At 51.4% G+C, this 16,494-nt stretch overlaps 1 protein-coding gene across 7 annotated transcripts in view; it reads right to left on the bottom strand.

Annotated features, from left to right (window-relative positions):
- MTSS1 (MTSS I-BAR domain containing 1) overlaps positions 1-16,494 on the bottom strand; it is a 145,258-nt gene that overhangs the window by 108,150 nt on the left and 20,614 nt on the right. For all 7 annotated transcript variants that reach the window (XM_056136077.1, XM_056135906.1, XM_056136205.1 and 4 more), the window contains 2 exons: positions 8,134-8,195; positions 2,519-2,592 (listed from right to left, as the gene is read on the bottom strand). In XM_056136077.1, coding sequence (XP_055992052.1) covers positions 2,519-2,592; positions 8,134-8,195 — 136 coding nt within the window. The remainder of the gene's footprint in view (positions 1-2,518; positions 2,593-8,133; positions 8,196-16,494) is intronic.

The raw sequence follows: 16,494 nt of genomic DNA, 5'->3' as shown, positions 1-16,494 counted from the left end.
CCAAAAAAAAAGCACAGAACACTTCCCAAGAGCAGTCTTTAGCAAATGACTGCAGGATTGCACTCCCTTTGTCATTCTTCATAACGTTCTGCAACTAGCCCTTTTTTCCACCCAGTGATAGGCCCCCAAAGCCTATCAACAATGCTAAATCCAGTACTGGGAGAGTGGATTTTATCTCCTATAGTTTGATGAATTTTCAACATTAGAGAGCATGTGTGATAGTTTTCCATTTTTATTTTTTTTTTTTTTTTAGTTTTCCATTTTTAAAATATAACTCAATTCAACAATAATCACTTTTGACACTGAACATATGAGAGATGCATTTAGGCTTGGTAATATACCTTCATCTCATTCTACCAACCACTCAGTTCAAGTCACAGCGTTCCCACTCCCACACTCAACAGAAAGCTATTTCCCCCACCCCAGAATGTATGGATTCTAGACATGTCAAAATGGAGTCTCTCCACACTAAAAATGACCTGATGGTTTAAAAATATATCAGAGCCGGAGTCTGGGCACGGTGACATTGTTTGTCTTTTGTCAAATATATCACCTCCAAACCCCTCCTCCGCCTCCATCGTCACCACAGAGAGGCTATTCTGGTTTCTTTTCCCACAAATAATCACTGTTTTTCCTCCCTTACCATGAGAACTTGCAGGCCTTCTAATTTCCCACCAAGAATCACTCCAAGGAGCAGCCTCGGTGCAAAGCCCAGGATCCCACTACAGGAAATCACAGGCAGATATGCCTTTAGGGTCCATCCAAAGATCATACGCTACAATATATAAAAGTGAATGACGAATACAAAAGCCGAATGCAAAAGCCTCAAAGATGCCATGCCGGAAATCTCAGTTCAATGAAACAGACCAGCTCTTGAGAGAGACCCATTCTGATTGGCTTTTCTAGAAGTACAGCAGATGAGCGGACACGGAAGGTCCAGGACGGAAGTGGAAGGAATGATTATAAAACACACCCGATGATCCTAACTGTGGTCAATACTAACCCGAGTGACAAACTCTTCTTTAGACTTACAGTTTCTTAAACTTTTCTGTAATGTATGCACATGCTACGTAATTTTTAAAGGCACTTTTTAAAAGATACTGGTTAAGACCCAGAGAAACATGTGAGAAGAAGCTTTGCTTTAATGCCTCTATTCCAGTGTCCCAGGGGACCTTTCAAACACCGTCAACAGCTGGGAAACAAGGAGAACTATTCCCTCCCCTGAGAGAGTTCCCCAATTCCCTGAGCTGAGTTTTAATTGCTCACTTTTCTGTATTTCCCCCCAGCACTCTGTTCTACCACTGTTATGGTACCAAATATTTCTATACCAAAGCTCTTTCTGCTTCTCCCCTACCTTCCATCCCCTAATCCCCGCTAGCATCCCCCAGGCTCAGTCAACTGCAAGCAAGCTGGGATAGAGCCATGGGCAGATTTTTCTGACCGTTCCCCTCCCCCCCACACACACACACAGAGCCCAAAATATCAGCAGTTCTCAAGTGCACTCAGTGAATGGGAAGGGTCTTCAACGCAAATGCATTTGGCAGTTAACTACGGTACCTTCTGACACTCATTGCAGGTACCTGTATGGACTTCAGAGAGAAATCTCAAGCCCCGTGCCTCTGGCGTGATTCCCTAACCCTTGGCCTCCTCACCCTGGTTTTCCCAAGGTCACCTTAATGCAGAAAATAGGCCCGGTGTTCGTGCCACCAATCAAACCCAGAAATGGTAAAACAGAAGCAGGAGAGATTCTCTTATTAAAAATAAAGGAGTTAGGTGCCTCCCTTCCCCCTCTGAACAAGGGTTCTGTATCATGAGTATGTCGATTTCCCAATGATGATGCTGGGTGCAGGAGGATTGACTTTCTTCTCAGTGACCTGCACCCATTCTTTTGTATGACGCGGTAGTCAATGAAAGAACTGAAGACCAAAAAAAAAAACCACCTTTCCGGAGCAGTAGCTTTGTTTGTTAAAACGTAGTTAAATATCTACTATGTTCTGGGCACACTGTCTGGGAGGGTTCCGGCAGCGCCAACCCCAAAATCTCCGGTCAAATATGGGAGACAGGCACCAGAGCACACTACTTAGAGATGGGGTCCTCTGATGAGCAGCACACCCATCAGTCCCGGTCCACAGAGAACCGGGGGGAGATGGGGCCAATGGCCGTGAGGAGGGAAAACAAACTAGACCCAAGCTCACAGCTCAAGGCTCTGCAATCAACACACAATTCAAAGTGCCCCCCTACCCCCCTCCAAAAAAAAATCACAGCAGACCACCTGGTGCATCAAGCCACCTCAGGCATAAATGCCGAGGTCCTTCTTCTCATTCATCTTCTGTGGAATGAAGGGGGAAAACTACATCTAACTGCTGCACGATGGAATCCCACGGAGCTTGGCGGGGTGAGGGGGGGTGTTTTTGTTCCAAACTGAAACATGAGTCAGCTAAGCAGATCACGTCAGCTATGTGTTCCCGTGAAACCACCCAGAAGCAGGAGCCCGGCCGCCATCCCTCCATCTGCTTACCGCGGGTGCTGGTCGCCATGTCAGCCACTTTCTGAAAGGCATCCAGGAAGGCAGCTGCTGCTACTACAGTTGTCCTAAATGCAAACAGATAACAGAAGCGTGAGGGGCAGCTTCTTCCACAAACCCAGACAGCTGAAGGGCTGAGGCCTTGGCCGAGCCTGGGTGAAACCTGGCTGCAGAAAATGTCCAAAGACTTGAACCACCCCACCACTGCCCTCTGTTACAGGAGAGCTTTTTGTTTCCTTGGCCCACATTCCTTGGATCCAAGCTCCACCCCACGATTTGACAACTTTGGTGGTGCCAGTCACTAAAAAGCAAGCAATTCTCATCCCATTTCACTCAAAACTTAGCAACTAGGCAAAAATTTCACACTGGAGGAAGACACAAGTGTTCTCAGGGCTGGAGCAATAGTATAGCGAGTAGGGTGTTTGCCTTGCACGCCACCGACCTGGGTTCGATCACCGGCATCCCATAGGGTCTCCCCAGCACCGCCAGGATAATCCTTGAGTACAGAGCCAGGAGTAACTCCTGTGCATCGCTGGGTGTGATCCAAAAAGCCAAAAAAAAAAAAAAAACCCAAAAAAACAAGTGTTCTCATCTAAAAGAAAAGTACCATTTAACAGAATATAGGGGCGGGAGGTAGGGGGAGACAGTACAGAGGGTAAGGGGCTTGCACACACCAACCAACGTTTGATTCCTGGCACTCCCTCCCTGTGGTTCCCCAGAGTGCAGCCAGGAGTGATCGCTGAGTAAAAAAACCAGGAGTAAGTCCTGAATACCACGGTGTGTGGCCCAAAAACAAAAATGAAAACAAGGGAGAGGCAGAGGGAAACAAGGAGTTTTATAGGGTGAGATGAATTTTGACAGTAGAAAAATTATACACACAAAACTAACCCTTCAACAGTAGGGCTTTAAACTTCATGGGTCTATCTGTAGGTTTTTTTCCTTCCCCCCAAAAAATGCATCCACTACAGTACTATAAATCTATTTGCTATTATGATTTTCTTAATAGTGTCTTCTTGGGCTGGAGCAAGAGTACAGTGGGGTGGGCATTTGCCTTGCATACAGCTGAGCCAGGCTCGATCCCCGGCATCCTCCAAGCACTGCCAGAATGATTCCTACATGCAGAGCCCGGAGTAAGCCCTGAGCATCGCTGGTTGTTACCCAAAAAGCCACAGATATACATATACATGTTGTCTTTTTATTCTAATTTTACGGCATATAATACATATAACCTACAAAGTGTATGTTAACCAACTGTGTATGAGCAAGGGTCAGGCCAGTGGCAGGTTAAATTTGGGGAAGTCAGTTTTCCGCAGGGGTAAGAGAGATAGTATAGTACTTGATGTGCTCAACTGGCATGTGACTGGTGTCAGTCCAGTCCCTGGCACTGCCTATGTCCCCATGCTGTGGCTTAGGAATCATACTTCAGACCCTCAGGGTCTCTCGTTCTTAGCAGAGCTGGGATATAGCAGCCTCATAGACTCTGAAGAAGCTCAGGCTCAACCCACCCCCCCACAAGATCTTAGCTGTACGAGTCTTCTCTTATGTTACAATTCCAATGAAAACTGACATCATTTTTTTTAATCTATGAATGGCTGGCTCAACTGTATCTAGTTCCTAAAAGCTAAGAATGGGAAAAGTTAACAGAAAAATGTCACTGAACTCGTTTCAAAGTCCTGGAAATGATTTCAAAATCCACATTCTCCAGGACATTGTCAGAGCACTCTGTGGTCTGCTAGTTTCTAGAACTGTGATTCAACCTGTCCAACAGTGGAGAGGCCCCTGTATACCCAAAGTAAGCACAGTAAGATACCCAAAATAAGGCCCCAAGATCCTCCCACAAGCCCCTGAAAGATCCCTCTTAGATAAAAGTTAAGCCTAGCTGTCATTTCCATATCTAAAACAGCAATAGAAGCTTGACTATGCATCCCTAAAAATGCAAATCTTTTCCCCCATTTTTTAAGAAGAGGAGCATACTCTAAAAATTCGCTTCTCCCATTTAAAACTCATTGTCTCACCCCACAGACACACACTTTTGTTTTTGTTTTTGATCTGGGCCACACACAGTGGTACTCGGGACTTACTCCTGATTCTTTGCTCAGAGATCACCCCTGGCTGGACTCCGGGGGAACCACAGGGAGTGCCAGGGATTAAGAAGGAAGAGGAAAGTAAGGACTGCAAAGTAAAGAAATGGAAATGGCCTCTGGACATGCAAGACAACAGTGGTGAAGACACAAAATGGTCCAAGGAGGCCCCAGGATGGGTCCCTGGGTACCACAGTCCCTGACAGTTCAACTTCAAAATCTGAGTGGGGCCTATGAGTCCGCACAAGGCTTAAAAAAAAAAAAAAAAACCTCTACCCAGGCCCCACCAAAAGCCCGCTTCAACGCGTATTCGACATAGGCTGGGGAAGGTGGTGCCAGGAATCAAACCAAGGCTTCAGGCAGTGAAGTGCTCTACAGCTGTGCCACAGACTGACACCAAGAGGATCCAACAGAAGAAGGATTTTGGCATCTGGTGGTAGATGTGGGGTGGCACCTTTAGAATAGGGGTTGAAAAGGCACTTCTGAAAAACAGTCAACATACATACACACACACACACACCCCAAAATCGATGTTGCCCACAATTTTTTTTTATTGCTTTTTGGCTCACACCCAGCAACGCTTAAGGGTTCTCCTAGCTCTGTACTTAGGAATTACTCCCAGCAGTGCTTGGGGGGACTATATGGGATGCCAGGGATTGAACCCGGGTCAGCTGCGTGCAAGGCTGACGCTCTACCTGCTGTACTATCACTCTGGTCCCAATTTTAAATTTTTTGATGAAAACTAAAAACTAGTAAGCGTCGACACCAAAGGCAAACCCTGAAAAATTAAGTATGATCCAACACCTGGGGGTTATAACCAGTTCACTCTGATTTATAATTAATGTCTGGCACAATTTAGTCTCGTTCAAGTCAATGTCAATCATGCCAATTTAATGAACCAGCTATAGTTGTAGAGGTGCCCTGCATACGCCCCCACCCCCACCGCCTCCCCAGTCAGGTCCTGGGGGCTCTGTTGAAAACAGTGGTCAAGGGCTGAGTCCTGCTTTCCAGTGAGTCAGTGCTCACTGACCACAGTGTCCTTGGACATCTCAGCCTCAAGGCCAGATCCAAACAGCAGCCATTCTGCTTACCCAAACCCAGACTCATTTGCTTCTTCTCCGGTCTTATCTTTATCCTTTCTCAAATACTGCATATTAAATGTGCACAAGGCACCCAGAGGAGTCTCAGGTGCTCACAGTTCCTCAGAACAAAGATCCCAGCCCCTCTGGGAAGCTAAAATGTTGTTTTTTTAAAAAAATAAACACACAAAATGTGGTTCCTATCAGTGGGATAAAATAAGATTAGTCCAAATCTTCTCTGGGGCATTTGAGAGAGATATTTGGGGGAGGAGGAGTTAAAGCTTACCCCAGGCCAATTCCAGCATCGCTGGGTCGCACACCAGGAGGTCCAGTGTACCTCCCTGGGTAAATTCTAGCACTGCAGGGCCCAAGCAGGACCACATCCTCCCTAGCCTCAGCACTGACCACAAGCCCAGTTGGCCAAGAACTGGACTTGTGGTCAGTGCTGGGAGTGGCCCGTGGGTCTCCTGAGCCCATCTGGAAATCTACTCCCCCCAAATAAGACAGTTAATCAGTTCTAACTTCCTCTATGGTAAAAGAGGAACAGCTATTCCTGAGTCAGACATGACATGAGGGTGCATCTGCTAAGAGAAGTGACCCCAAATCAGGAACACTGTGGGGGCCAGAACACAGGCAGGAGCCCCGGGTTTGACCCCCGGCACTGCACAATTCTCCAGTGCTGTGGGACAGACCCTAGCAGAGAGTGGGGCATGCTCCTGGGCTTCCCTGCAGGAGCAGCAAGGCGACAGGGGCAGCGAAGACCTGAGAGACCAGCAAACAGGGCCAGGAGATGGGAGATGAGTCAATACAGTGAGACGGAAAGGCTCAGGCCCAGGCTGCGTGTAGTGAGCACTGCAAGGCTGAAGCTGATCCAAGAAACAGGAAAGGACCTGACTCTGGCCAGGAGCCCCGGCCCGCTAGAGGCCCACTCCCACCCACGAGTTTCAGGTTCCTGGACGGACATGCCAGGCCTACATGCCCACAGGAACAAGAAGGCAATGTTCCGGCTTATGTCTGAGCCTGGAGCTGAATTCCTAGGGTCCTGATCTAGGCACTAGAGCACCCCGGCTGACCTCCCCGCTCCGTCATCCACATGCATTCTCATCCGAGGAAAGCTGCCTGCTCTGTCCCCTGTACCCTGGAAAATGCAGCTCCTTCATCCAACCCAACCAACAAGCCCCCAAAGAGCACCCTTTAAAGAGGCCCTTTGACTCCCTTGTCCCACAGGGAGCCCAACAGAACCCTTTTCCTCCCAGCTGACTGAAGAGGGCCAAGCAGGATCTCCCAGAAGGACAGAAGCTGCCACCCAAGATTCAGCAATAGCCACAGCCCCTCAGACCAAGAAAAGAACAGATAGGTTTCTTTTTTTAGGGAGGGGAAGGAGGGCTTTTTGGGTCACACCCGCAATGCACAGGGGCTACTCCTGGCTCTGCACTCAGGAATTACTCCTGGTGCTCGGGGGAGCATAGGTGATGCTAGAAATTGAACCCGGGTCGGCCGCGTGCAAGGCAAATGCCCTACCCACTGTGCTATCGCTCCAGCCCCAAGAACGGATAGTTTTTTAATACAACAACCTACTACATTCACCCTTGCAGGTATAGGGAGGAATCAAGGACTTTGTTGTTCAGGGGCCACACCCAGCAGTACTCAAGGATTTCTCCTAGCTCTGCACTCAGGAGTGACTCCTGGGTGGCTCAGGGAACCACACGAGATGCCAGATTTCAAGCATAGTTAGCTGTGTGCAGGCAAGTACCTTACCCCTGTACTCTCTGGCCCCATCAAGAACATTCTAAGAAATAAATGGGAAGTTGAGCAATAAGCACACCACAATCCCACTTGAGAACACCTCCATCACCTCCCCAAAAGAACTCCCATCTGCCTTCTTAATTAGCTGTGTGACTTTATTTTTGTTTCAGGTTTTTTTTTTTGAGGGGGGAGGTGACTGGGGTACATTCAACAGTGCTCAGGGCTTACTTCGTGGTTCTGCACTCAGGGATCACTCCTGGTGAGCTTCAGGGGACCCATGTGGCTTGCCAGGGATGGAACCTGGGTCAGCCACGTGCAAGGCTGACGGTACTATCACTCCAGCCCCAGCTGTGTGACTTCAGGAAAATTATTCAGCTCACCCAGGCCTCAGTTTCCTCATTAGCAAAATGGGGGTACAACAGTCCTTACCTCTTGGGCTTGTCAGATTTATCAAGTCAGCAAATGGCTGGAATTTAAGTGCTACAAAAATTCTTCCTGGCTCCCTCTCCAAGCCCCATGGGAGGACTCGGGATAGGCAAGAGTTCTATCTGTCCTAGGGCTGAGAACCAGTGGCCATGGGCAAGGGGGCAGCGATACTCCTCTGTCACACTTCCCAAATTATCCCTCCTCTGTAGGGCAGGGCTGAAGATCCCTCTGTGGTCTGAAGATACCGTTTTCCTGGGGATGACGCGATTCTACTTACCGAAGCTGGGATTGGAGCTTCCCTGCTTTGTTTATGAAGTCTTCCCAAACCGGATAGCTCCCCTGCAACAAAGCAAAGACACCAGTCGGTTAAGCCATGCTGTTCTCCACACCTAACCAAGACATTCCCTGAACCCCCAACTCCAATCATCTCGGGGACGACCTGGGAATGCCGCCTTCTTCTCTGGCCGCCGGCCATGTGTCGCCCAGATCACATGGAAACACTCTGGCTAAGAAACAGACTGGGAATGTGCACGTTCCTTGTTTCTTGCCCGCTCACAAAGCACAGAGACACCCACTGGGACAAGCTTGGCTGATTCCATATATATCCGCTGCCTGGCCTCTCGGGTCAGGAGGTCTCCTTGGAAGGTATGCAGGACAGACCCAAGGCACTCCAGAACCAGTTGGTCCAGGAGCAGATGGGAGGGAATCAAGGGGGAACTGGAGTAAGGCCAGGGAGGTGGCTCAGTGGTGAGGCACAAGCCTTGCATGCGTGTCAATCCCTGGCACCACAGAGTTCTCCCCACATCCAGGGAAGCTCTTGCCAAGAAGAGGTATCAGACTATCAGGGTACTAAGATCAACAAGCTATCAGGATCTTCAGATGAGGGAATTACCTTAAATAGAGCGGCGCAGCTGCGAGCTCAAACCCCATATCCACACGCCGGTCTGCAGCTCGCTCGCACAGAAGGACCCCCACCTCCTCCCCAGCCCCCACAGTACCACTCTGTCCTTGACATGCCCATGACTTCTACCCTCTTGAATTCCTCACAGCTCAGATCAAGGCCTGGACAAACCATGATGGGCCAGCCCCTGACTTCCCATCCATGTTCAATTCATCTTCAGCATCAAATAACCCACCTGCCAAGAGCTGATTCAAAACCAATGCAGAGGCGGGAAAGCCATGGTCTGTCTGAGACACGGTATTTAGGGCACTGAATCACTTAGAGAACTAAGACAAGGCCTCTGGCGGGTTAGGGATGCAGGACAGAATGGGAATGCTAGGAAGCTCAGAAAGGTGAAAACCAACGTGTGCCACCTCCTGACTCTATTGTTAAGAGGAGGTAGGAGTAGCAGAAGGAGGTTAATCATCTCATCTTTTGTGACGGAAGGCCCATCAAAACAGTCTGGGAACTGCAACTGAGCTAAAAGACAGAAAGACTTCTTTCTCCTTTTTCACAGTTTTTTTCTTTTTTGGGTCACACCTGGCAACGGTTAGGGGTTACATCTAGCTCTGCACTCCGGAATCACTTGTGGCCATGTTCCGGGGACCATACGGGATGCCAGGGATAGAACCCAGTTGGTCGCGTGCAAGGCAAATGCCCTCCCTGCTGTACTATTGCTCCAGCCCCTCTAGTCCTTTAGAACAGTTTCCAACACTATGGACTTGAGGTGGTAGTGGTGGTGGTGGTAGGGGTAAAGGGTTAACCCCACTTGCGGAACCCTGTCCTGACCATGATCTGACCTCCAGTCATGTCATCACCCCAGCTTCCCTTGGTGCTGACAACCAAAAATGTCTGGTCAGATTGCCCCAGGGACAAAACCAGCCCCTGCGAAGCATCACTACCTCACGTCTGAGAGACATACCAGAACTCATTGCTTTTGGAGAAGAACATCTGAAGCTCAATAACTTCTTCAGTTTCCATTCTTTTTAGCTAAGCGTGTCTTATTTTGAAAGTATCAAACATTACAGGATCAACTTGTTATAAAGGCGGCTCTTTATGCATTTCCCCAGCTCCTGGGTCTGTATGAGAATGTTCACGGCACTACCTGCAAACCGTCCCCCAAAGAGCCCACCACAGGCTCCTAGATAGGATCCAAGTGCTAAGACTAAGACTTGGATCCAAGTGCTACAAAATTTTCTCCTTTGTACTTTCCTCTATAGCGCTATGCTTTTTTTTTTTTTTTTTTTGCTTTCTGGGTCACACCCGGACCCGGAAATGCACAGGGGTTACTCCTGGCTCTGCACTCAGGAATTACTCCTGGCGGTGTCCAGGGCCCAGGACAGCCACGTGCAAGGCAAACACCCTACCCGCTGTGCTATTGCTCCAGCCCCTATGCATTTTTTTTAATAAGGATCATTGAGCACTTATATGAGCACAGCCATCGCATTAAAAAACAAAATTTTTTTTCAGGGACCAGAGAGACAGGTGGATGGGCTGAGCAGATGCTCTGCACGAGGGTGCCTGGGTTCAGTCCCCAATACAGCCTGCAATGCCTGAGCACAGTGCTGGAAGCAGCCCCTCAATGAACACCGCAAGGTGTGGCCCCAACATGGAACAAGATGAGAAGAGGAGGTTTGGGGCCACATGTGATGATGCTTAGGGGCTATTCCTGCCATTCTCAGGACTGGCAGTGCCCTGAGGGATCATGCATAGTGCCAGGGACAATCAGGCCGGAAGTATGCAAGCTGTCTTACTTTCTTTGCTATGTCTCAGCACCTGTACCCCGCCCCTCCCCCCACATACACAACACTGAAAAAAATGAAGGGATTGGTATTTGGGTCACACAAGCAGTGCTCAGGGCTTACTCCTAGCTCAGTGCTCAGGAATCACTCCTGGAGGTGTTCGGGAAACCATACGCAGTGCGAGCGATCACACCAGGGTCAGTGGCATGCAAGGCGAGTGCCCTACCCACTGTCCTATCTCTCCACTGACCTCCCTAACGTTCAGGATCAAATGAGAGGTTGTAGCAGCAGCACCAAGAACTCATTCCTCCACACAGTTCTTGCTTCACACAGCTGCGAACTGGCACCGACCAGTTCTGCACCTGCGCACCGGACACCATCTGGGACCAAAACGAGGGCTCTAAAGTGCTTGCTCTACACCTCAATCTGCTCCCCCAGGGTTGCTGAAGGAGCGTCAGGGGCTGTGGGTGGCTCCTGACAGAGGCCCTCCCGCAGCTCTGAGCCACCGACACCAGCCCACGAGGCATGGGTCTCCTCAGCACACGGCTAAGCCATGCGGCCTTCATTTCATTTGGGCCCCGCGGCGCTTCTGTATTCCAAGAGCACATGTTCCACTAACTACAACGTGCACGACGAAACCATCCTGCTCAGCCTGTCGGACAGCACGGAGGATATTTCGATGCAAACACCTCATATCTTAAAAAAATTTTAAAAAATTAAAAAAAAAAAAAAAAAAACCTCATATCTTTACCGCGGTCTTATCAATCCAGGTTCTATGTGAACATTCTGACAGAAATGAGGCCCAGGTCAGAGTCCTCTGGCTGGAACCTAGAGATCTCTGTCCAGGTGGACATCAGTCAGCAACCTGAAGTGATCAAGAGTTCAACCAAGCAAGCAGTTACCAACACCTCTCTAGCCAGTCCTCTTTCTGATCCACTGCACCGCATGAGAAGAAGCTTCCTGGAAAACCTGAGGATTCCAGGAGACTAACCGCCGATTTCAAGACAAAGGTGACCCCTGCCCCACCATCCCTACCCCCTGTCTCTTCCACACAAAGGGGAAGAGCTTGATTCTCAATCACCTACCTCCAGAGAACCCCTGGACACACACACACACACACACACACACACACAGAGCCCCGAAGTCGTAAGTCCTGAGTTCTTGGCACAGCCCCAGCAAAACAGAACTGGGAGAAATCACTGGCCTCCTAGGACCTGCCTCCTCGTCACAATCGACTCTGGAGAGTCATGCCATCAGCGGGACTGAACAGGCTGAACGCCCTGAAACAGAGAGTGCAGGGCCAGAGTGAAGAGTTAAGTCTGGACCCAGGAGCTCCTTGGCCTCCCCTCTACTCTGGGACCTGGGGGCGAGTCTATTCTCCCTGGGCTCAGACTGAGTCATGATCTCAGAGGCTTAGAGTAAGGTGGACCCATGGCCAGAGAGTCAGCAGGATGCTCAGAACCCATCTGACACCCTGCCCACACCCCTCCCCACCCCCCACGCCCGCCAGAAGTAAGCCCTGAGCACCACTGTCCGTGAATCTCAGGGAGGGCAGACCCAAGTCGGGGCAAGCTCCAGAAACCCCACTCGGGTGGGTGGGAGAGAACAGAAAAAAAAAAAAACCACTTCAGTCCTGCGGGTGGAGTAGACAGAGTACAGCTGCCCATGACCACTCACTGCTTCCGGCAGCCAGGCAGGGGACACGGGGCCACTAGGCCCAGGTTTTCTCTGGTGTTGCCTTGCAAAAAAAAAAAAAAAAATGGCGGGAGGTATACCCAGGCAAGAGATGAATGTGGCAGAAGCAAAAGCTCCAGCCCCTTAAAAAAAAAAAAGTCTCTGCCCCCGCTTGGAGCCTCATTTCAGTCTTCACCAAATTAGCAACAAAAGGAGGGACCCCCTCTCCAGTGAAGGGGTTCAGCACACAGCTCCCCGCCTACGAACACCCACTCAGCCAGAAGCAGCATGCCAGAAAGCAGCTCTCTCCCAGACTTAATGAGACTTGACAGCCTATCAAAGAGTGGCAGGCCCACCTGTTTTAGGCAATATGTAATTTAATGGGTCCTTAAAAAAAAAAAAAAGAAAGAAAAGAAAATGAACTTCTAAGAACAGAAGACAAAACCCTGCCTTGTGGAGAATTTGAAGTGTCTAAGTGCTATTACATTTTAAAGGTGAGGTGATGCCAGGGTGTTCCAGATTGTTTAAGTTCCTTTCAAGGAAAGAAAGTTTCTACCCACCTGAAAATAGTTGTACTACAAAAATCCACAAGCTTGGGGGAAACGAGAAAAGGAGGGAAAAGGGAACAGCTGAGGGATGCAAGGGTTAACAGGGATGGGGCCAGACTGGCAGTGCAGTGGGTAGGGCATCTGCCTTGCACACAGCCCACCTGAGTTCAATCCCCGGCACCCCATCTGGTCCCCGAAACCTGCTAGAAGTACAGAGACAGGAGTAAGCCCAAAGCACAGCCCGGGTGTGACCCAAACCCCGTCCCCTAAAAAAGAAAAAAGATAAGGAGGAGCAGAAGAGACCTGGGTTTTTCCAGACACACTCCGCAGATTTCCAAAGAAATCCACAGATCAAGGCATGGGAGGCCCTGCACACCCCTTTCAGAAATCAATTCCAAAACAGTCCTTAATTCTCTAATCTGCAGGCCCGGTCAGGAAGTTCCAGAATCTTCTCTCCCGAGGCGTTGTTTCTGACTGGCCTCTATTCAGGGCTAAGGAAATCCCTAGGAATGTATCCCCAGAGTGAAGGAACACACTCAACAGAGGCCCCACTGTGCATTTCCCCCAGAGAAAACAAGGATTTCACAACTTTCCAGACAAACCTAAACCAAAGGAAAGGAAAAAACACCCATCAAGTCCCTCGAGCCATCCCCCGCCCACCACCACCACCGAGGCCAGCAATATGGAACATCTCAGGCCAAGGAGAAAAGAATCCCCACCAGGGTTTTCTCCAAGAACACTTGGAGTTCTGTGGAGGGGAGAGTCCCGAGGTGCTGGGCCCTTGCGTTTACTGAGAACAGAACGCAAGTGACACAGAGTCTGAGAGAAAGGAAAAGCTGAACAGGGAAGAGAGCTTGTAGGCAAGCACCTCAAACGCTCCCTCCCTCATGCATGTCCACATCCCACATCTCCTGCCTGTGCCCACATTCCCCGAGGAAGATGGGATTTCACATACACACACGCCCCCAAGACTGGTTTCATTCAACAAGCCACCCCCAGACAGGCAGATCCTGAAGCAGGGCTGGAAAACTCCTATTCCTCTTTCAATACCCGGCTCAAATATCACCTGTTGCAGAGCATTCAAAGATCCACCCACTCCCCTCTGCTTTAGGATTCACCATCTCTGAGCCTGAGTCCCCCTTCACCCCTCAATCTCTCCCTACGAAACTATGAGCTCAAGAAAAAGTGCGGGGAAGGAAAGCCCTTGCTGTAGGGAGGGGTGACGGAACAAAGCCAGGAAGGCTGAGAGGACATAAGCAAGCTCTCCCAGGGGTGGCCAAGGGTGCATGTTTGGGGAAAGGAGGAGTGGGGAACAGGTGGACCAGGAGACCAGAGGCAGCCCATCAGGACAGCATCCAGGGTTTCATTAGAAGTGAGAGCGCAGGGGCTGGAGAGATAGCACAGCGGGTAGGGCATTTGCCTTGCACATGGCGGATCCAGGTTGATTCCCAGCATCCCATATGGTCCTCTGAGCACCACCAGGAGTAATTCCTGAGTGCAGAGCCAGGAGTAAACCCTGTGCCTTGCCAGGTGTGACCCCCCCCAAAAAAAAGTGAGAGCGCAGTGTTTGGGGCAAGCACACGGCCAGGTCCGGCTGCCAGCACCACGGGCTCAGCTCCACCATGCCTGGGTGTGGTCCCGGAAGCCTCCAGCACTGATGGGCGTGCAGGAGGACCCCTGGCAGGGCAGGACCGGAGCCCCGGAGCCGTACTCCATAGAATCAGCCCTTGCAATGAACTTCGGCCCGGTGGCTGGAAATCTCCAGTGACACACCCAGACCTCCTAAGCACCAACTGAGAACCCCCTCCCATCGTGAAAAGCAAAAGGAAGAGAAACGAGATAGCAGCTGAAGAGAAGGGGGATCTCACTCAGGTCACCCGTAACTGTCCCAACCCAAACCAACCAGATGACAAGAAGGCCTGGCATGGAGGCCACCTGGCTGAGAGCAGCCTCGGGTCTGGGGAGGGAGGAAGCAAACTCGCTCCCCTCTATCCTCAGGGGAAAGGCAACTCCGAACCCCCAACTCAAGAGAGGCCCCTGGCTAACGAAGCTGTTGCCTGCCGCCATCGAGGGTAAGCTATGAGCTGAGCAAAGTAGGCCGCTTGCCTGGTGATCCCCAGCACCCCACATGGCTCCCCCAAGCCCCACCAGGAGTGATTCCTCAGTGCAGAGCCCAGAGTGACACTGTGAATTGTGGGGTGTGACTCCAAAACAAGAAAGAGTAAGCCCTGGGGCTGGAGCAGTAGGGCGCTTGCCTTGCATGGGGCCGACTCGGGTTTGGTCCCCAGCATCCCATAAGGTCCCCTGAACACGGCCAGGAGTAATTCCTGAGTGCAGATCCAGGAGTGATCCCTGAGCATCGCCAGGTGTGCCCCCAAAACAAGAGTAAGCTTAGAGAAGTCCACCTGTCTCCGCCCTCCCCCGCAGCCTGAAGCCACTCGCCTAGCCGCCCTCCCCCACTCCCACCAGAGTCAGCCAGCGGCCACTGCCACTAGAGGCTCTGCCTGGCTCTGTTCTTTCTGGGAGGACACAGGCCCCGGATGGCCTGCCACCCACGGAGCGGCAGCAGAACCAAGCACTGCCTGTAACTCATCTGCCACGCTGCAGAACAGCCCCCATAAATAATGCAGCCACAGCTGAGGGAACCGGACACCGGGCCCCACAGGCAGAGAGAAGCAGGACTGCACCCCGCAGGGGCTCCCTGGGGAACGGGAGAGAGCAGGAGCTTGAGTCGGGCACCTGTGTGGGTGCGGGGTGGGGGGTGGGGGGAAGGGGAGGAGAGGATGGGAAGCCTTGCCACTTCCCGGCCCCACCCACCCACCCACCCCCCCCCAGCCTGCCCTGAGGCCCAGGGCAAAGGTTCCCCAGCCTGCAGGCTGGCCACTGGGCGGCCCCTTTCCAGCCCCTCCACCAGCATCTCAGTGCTCCAGACCCCCGGGTCCAGCAGGTGCGCAACAGACAGAGACAGATCTGCAGCAGAGAAGGCATGGTCCTGCACGCAGCCAAGCCCTGAGCAACCCCTGAGGAGGGTCCCTGGGCACTGCCACGCGGGCCACTCCCACGCCCAAACCCAAATAAAAGCGGCTGATCCTGATCACGTGGGCCGGCGGGGGTGGGGCTGGGACCCGGCTGTTTCCGCAGAGGGAGGGAGGCTGCTGTGGTTACAGGGCCCACAGACCAGCTGTGAGGAGCTGGAGTCCCACACTTCTTGCCAGGCCCACCACATGGCATGAGGCAGGTGCTCCCATCGTGATACAGCTGGGGAAACTGAGGCAGGGAGGGACAGTCCCACAAGAGTCTGGGCTGAAATTTGATCACCCCTCCCCACCCCCATCCTCTGGCTGACTCTGGCCCAGAGGCCGGGTGGGTCCTGATGCTGGGGAGTGTAGCAAGAAATGCAGCCCCTCCCCTTCCCCCCACCCAGGCTGAACCCTGCATCCCGCGGTGGAGCCAGGGCAAGGTGGGGAAGGGCCCCCTCCCCCAGACACACAACACCCCATCACCAAGGCCAAGGCCCTGGGGGACTGGAAGGTCAACCTAGAGACAGTCATGACACTTGCCAAGCACAACAAAGATCAACTGTTCTCCCTTTTTTTGCGTAGAAACAGGCCAGACAGAAACAGCTCTGGTCACAGTCCAGTAGCTGTCCTAAGGGGCAGGACTATGGTCACTTTATCTCCAGTGCTTGGTGCCTCCCTGCCATGCCGTCCCCACCGCAGGGACGGGCACCTCTT

Source organism: Sorex fumeus, unplaced genomic scaffold, assembly GCF_029834395.1.
Source record: "Sorex fumeus unplaced genomic scaffold, SorFum_2.1 ptg000002l, whole genome shotgun sequence".
NCBI lineage: Eukaryota > Metazoa > Chordata > Mammalia > Eulipotyphla > Soricidae > Sorex > Sorex fumeus.
Note: the sequence above shows the minus strand (reverse complement) of the source record. Positions and strands in the feature narration are given on the sequence as shown.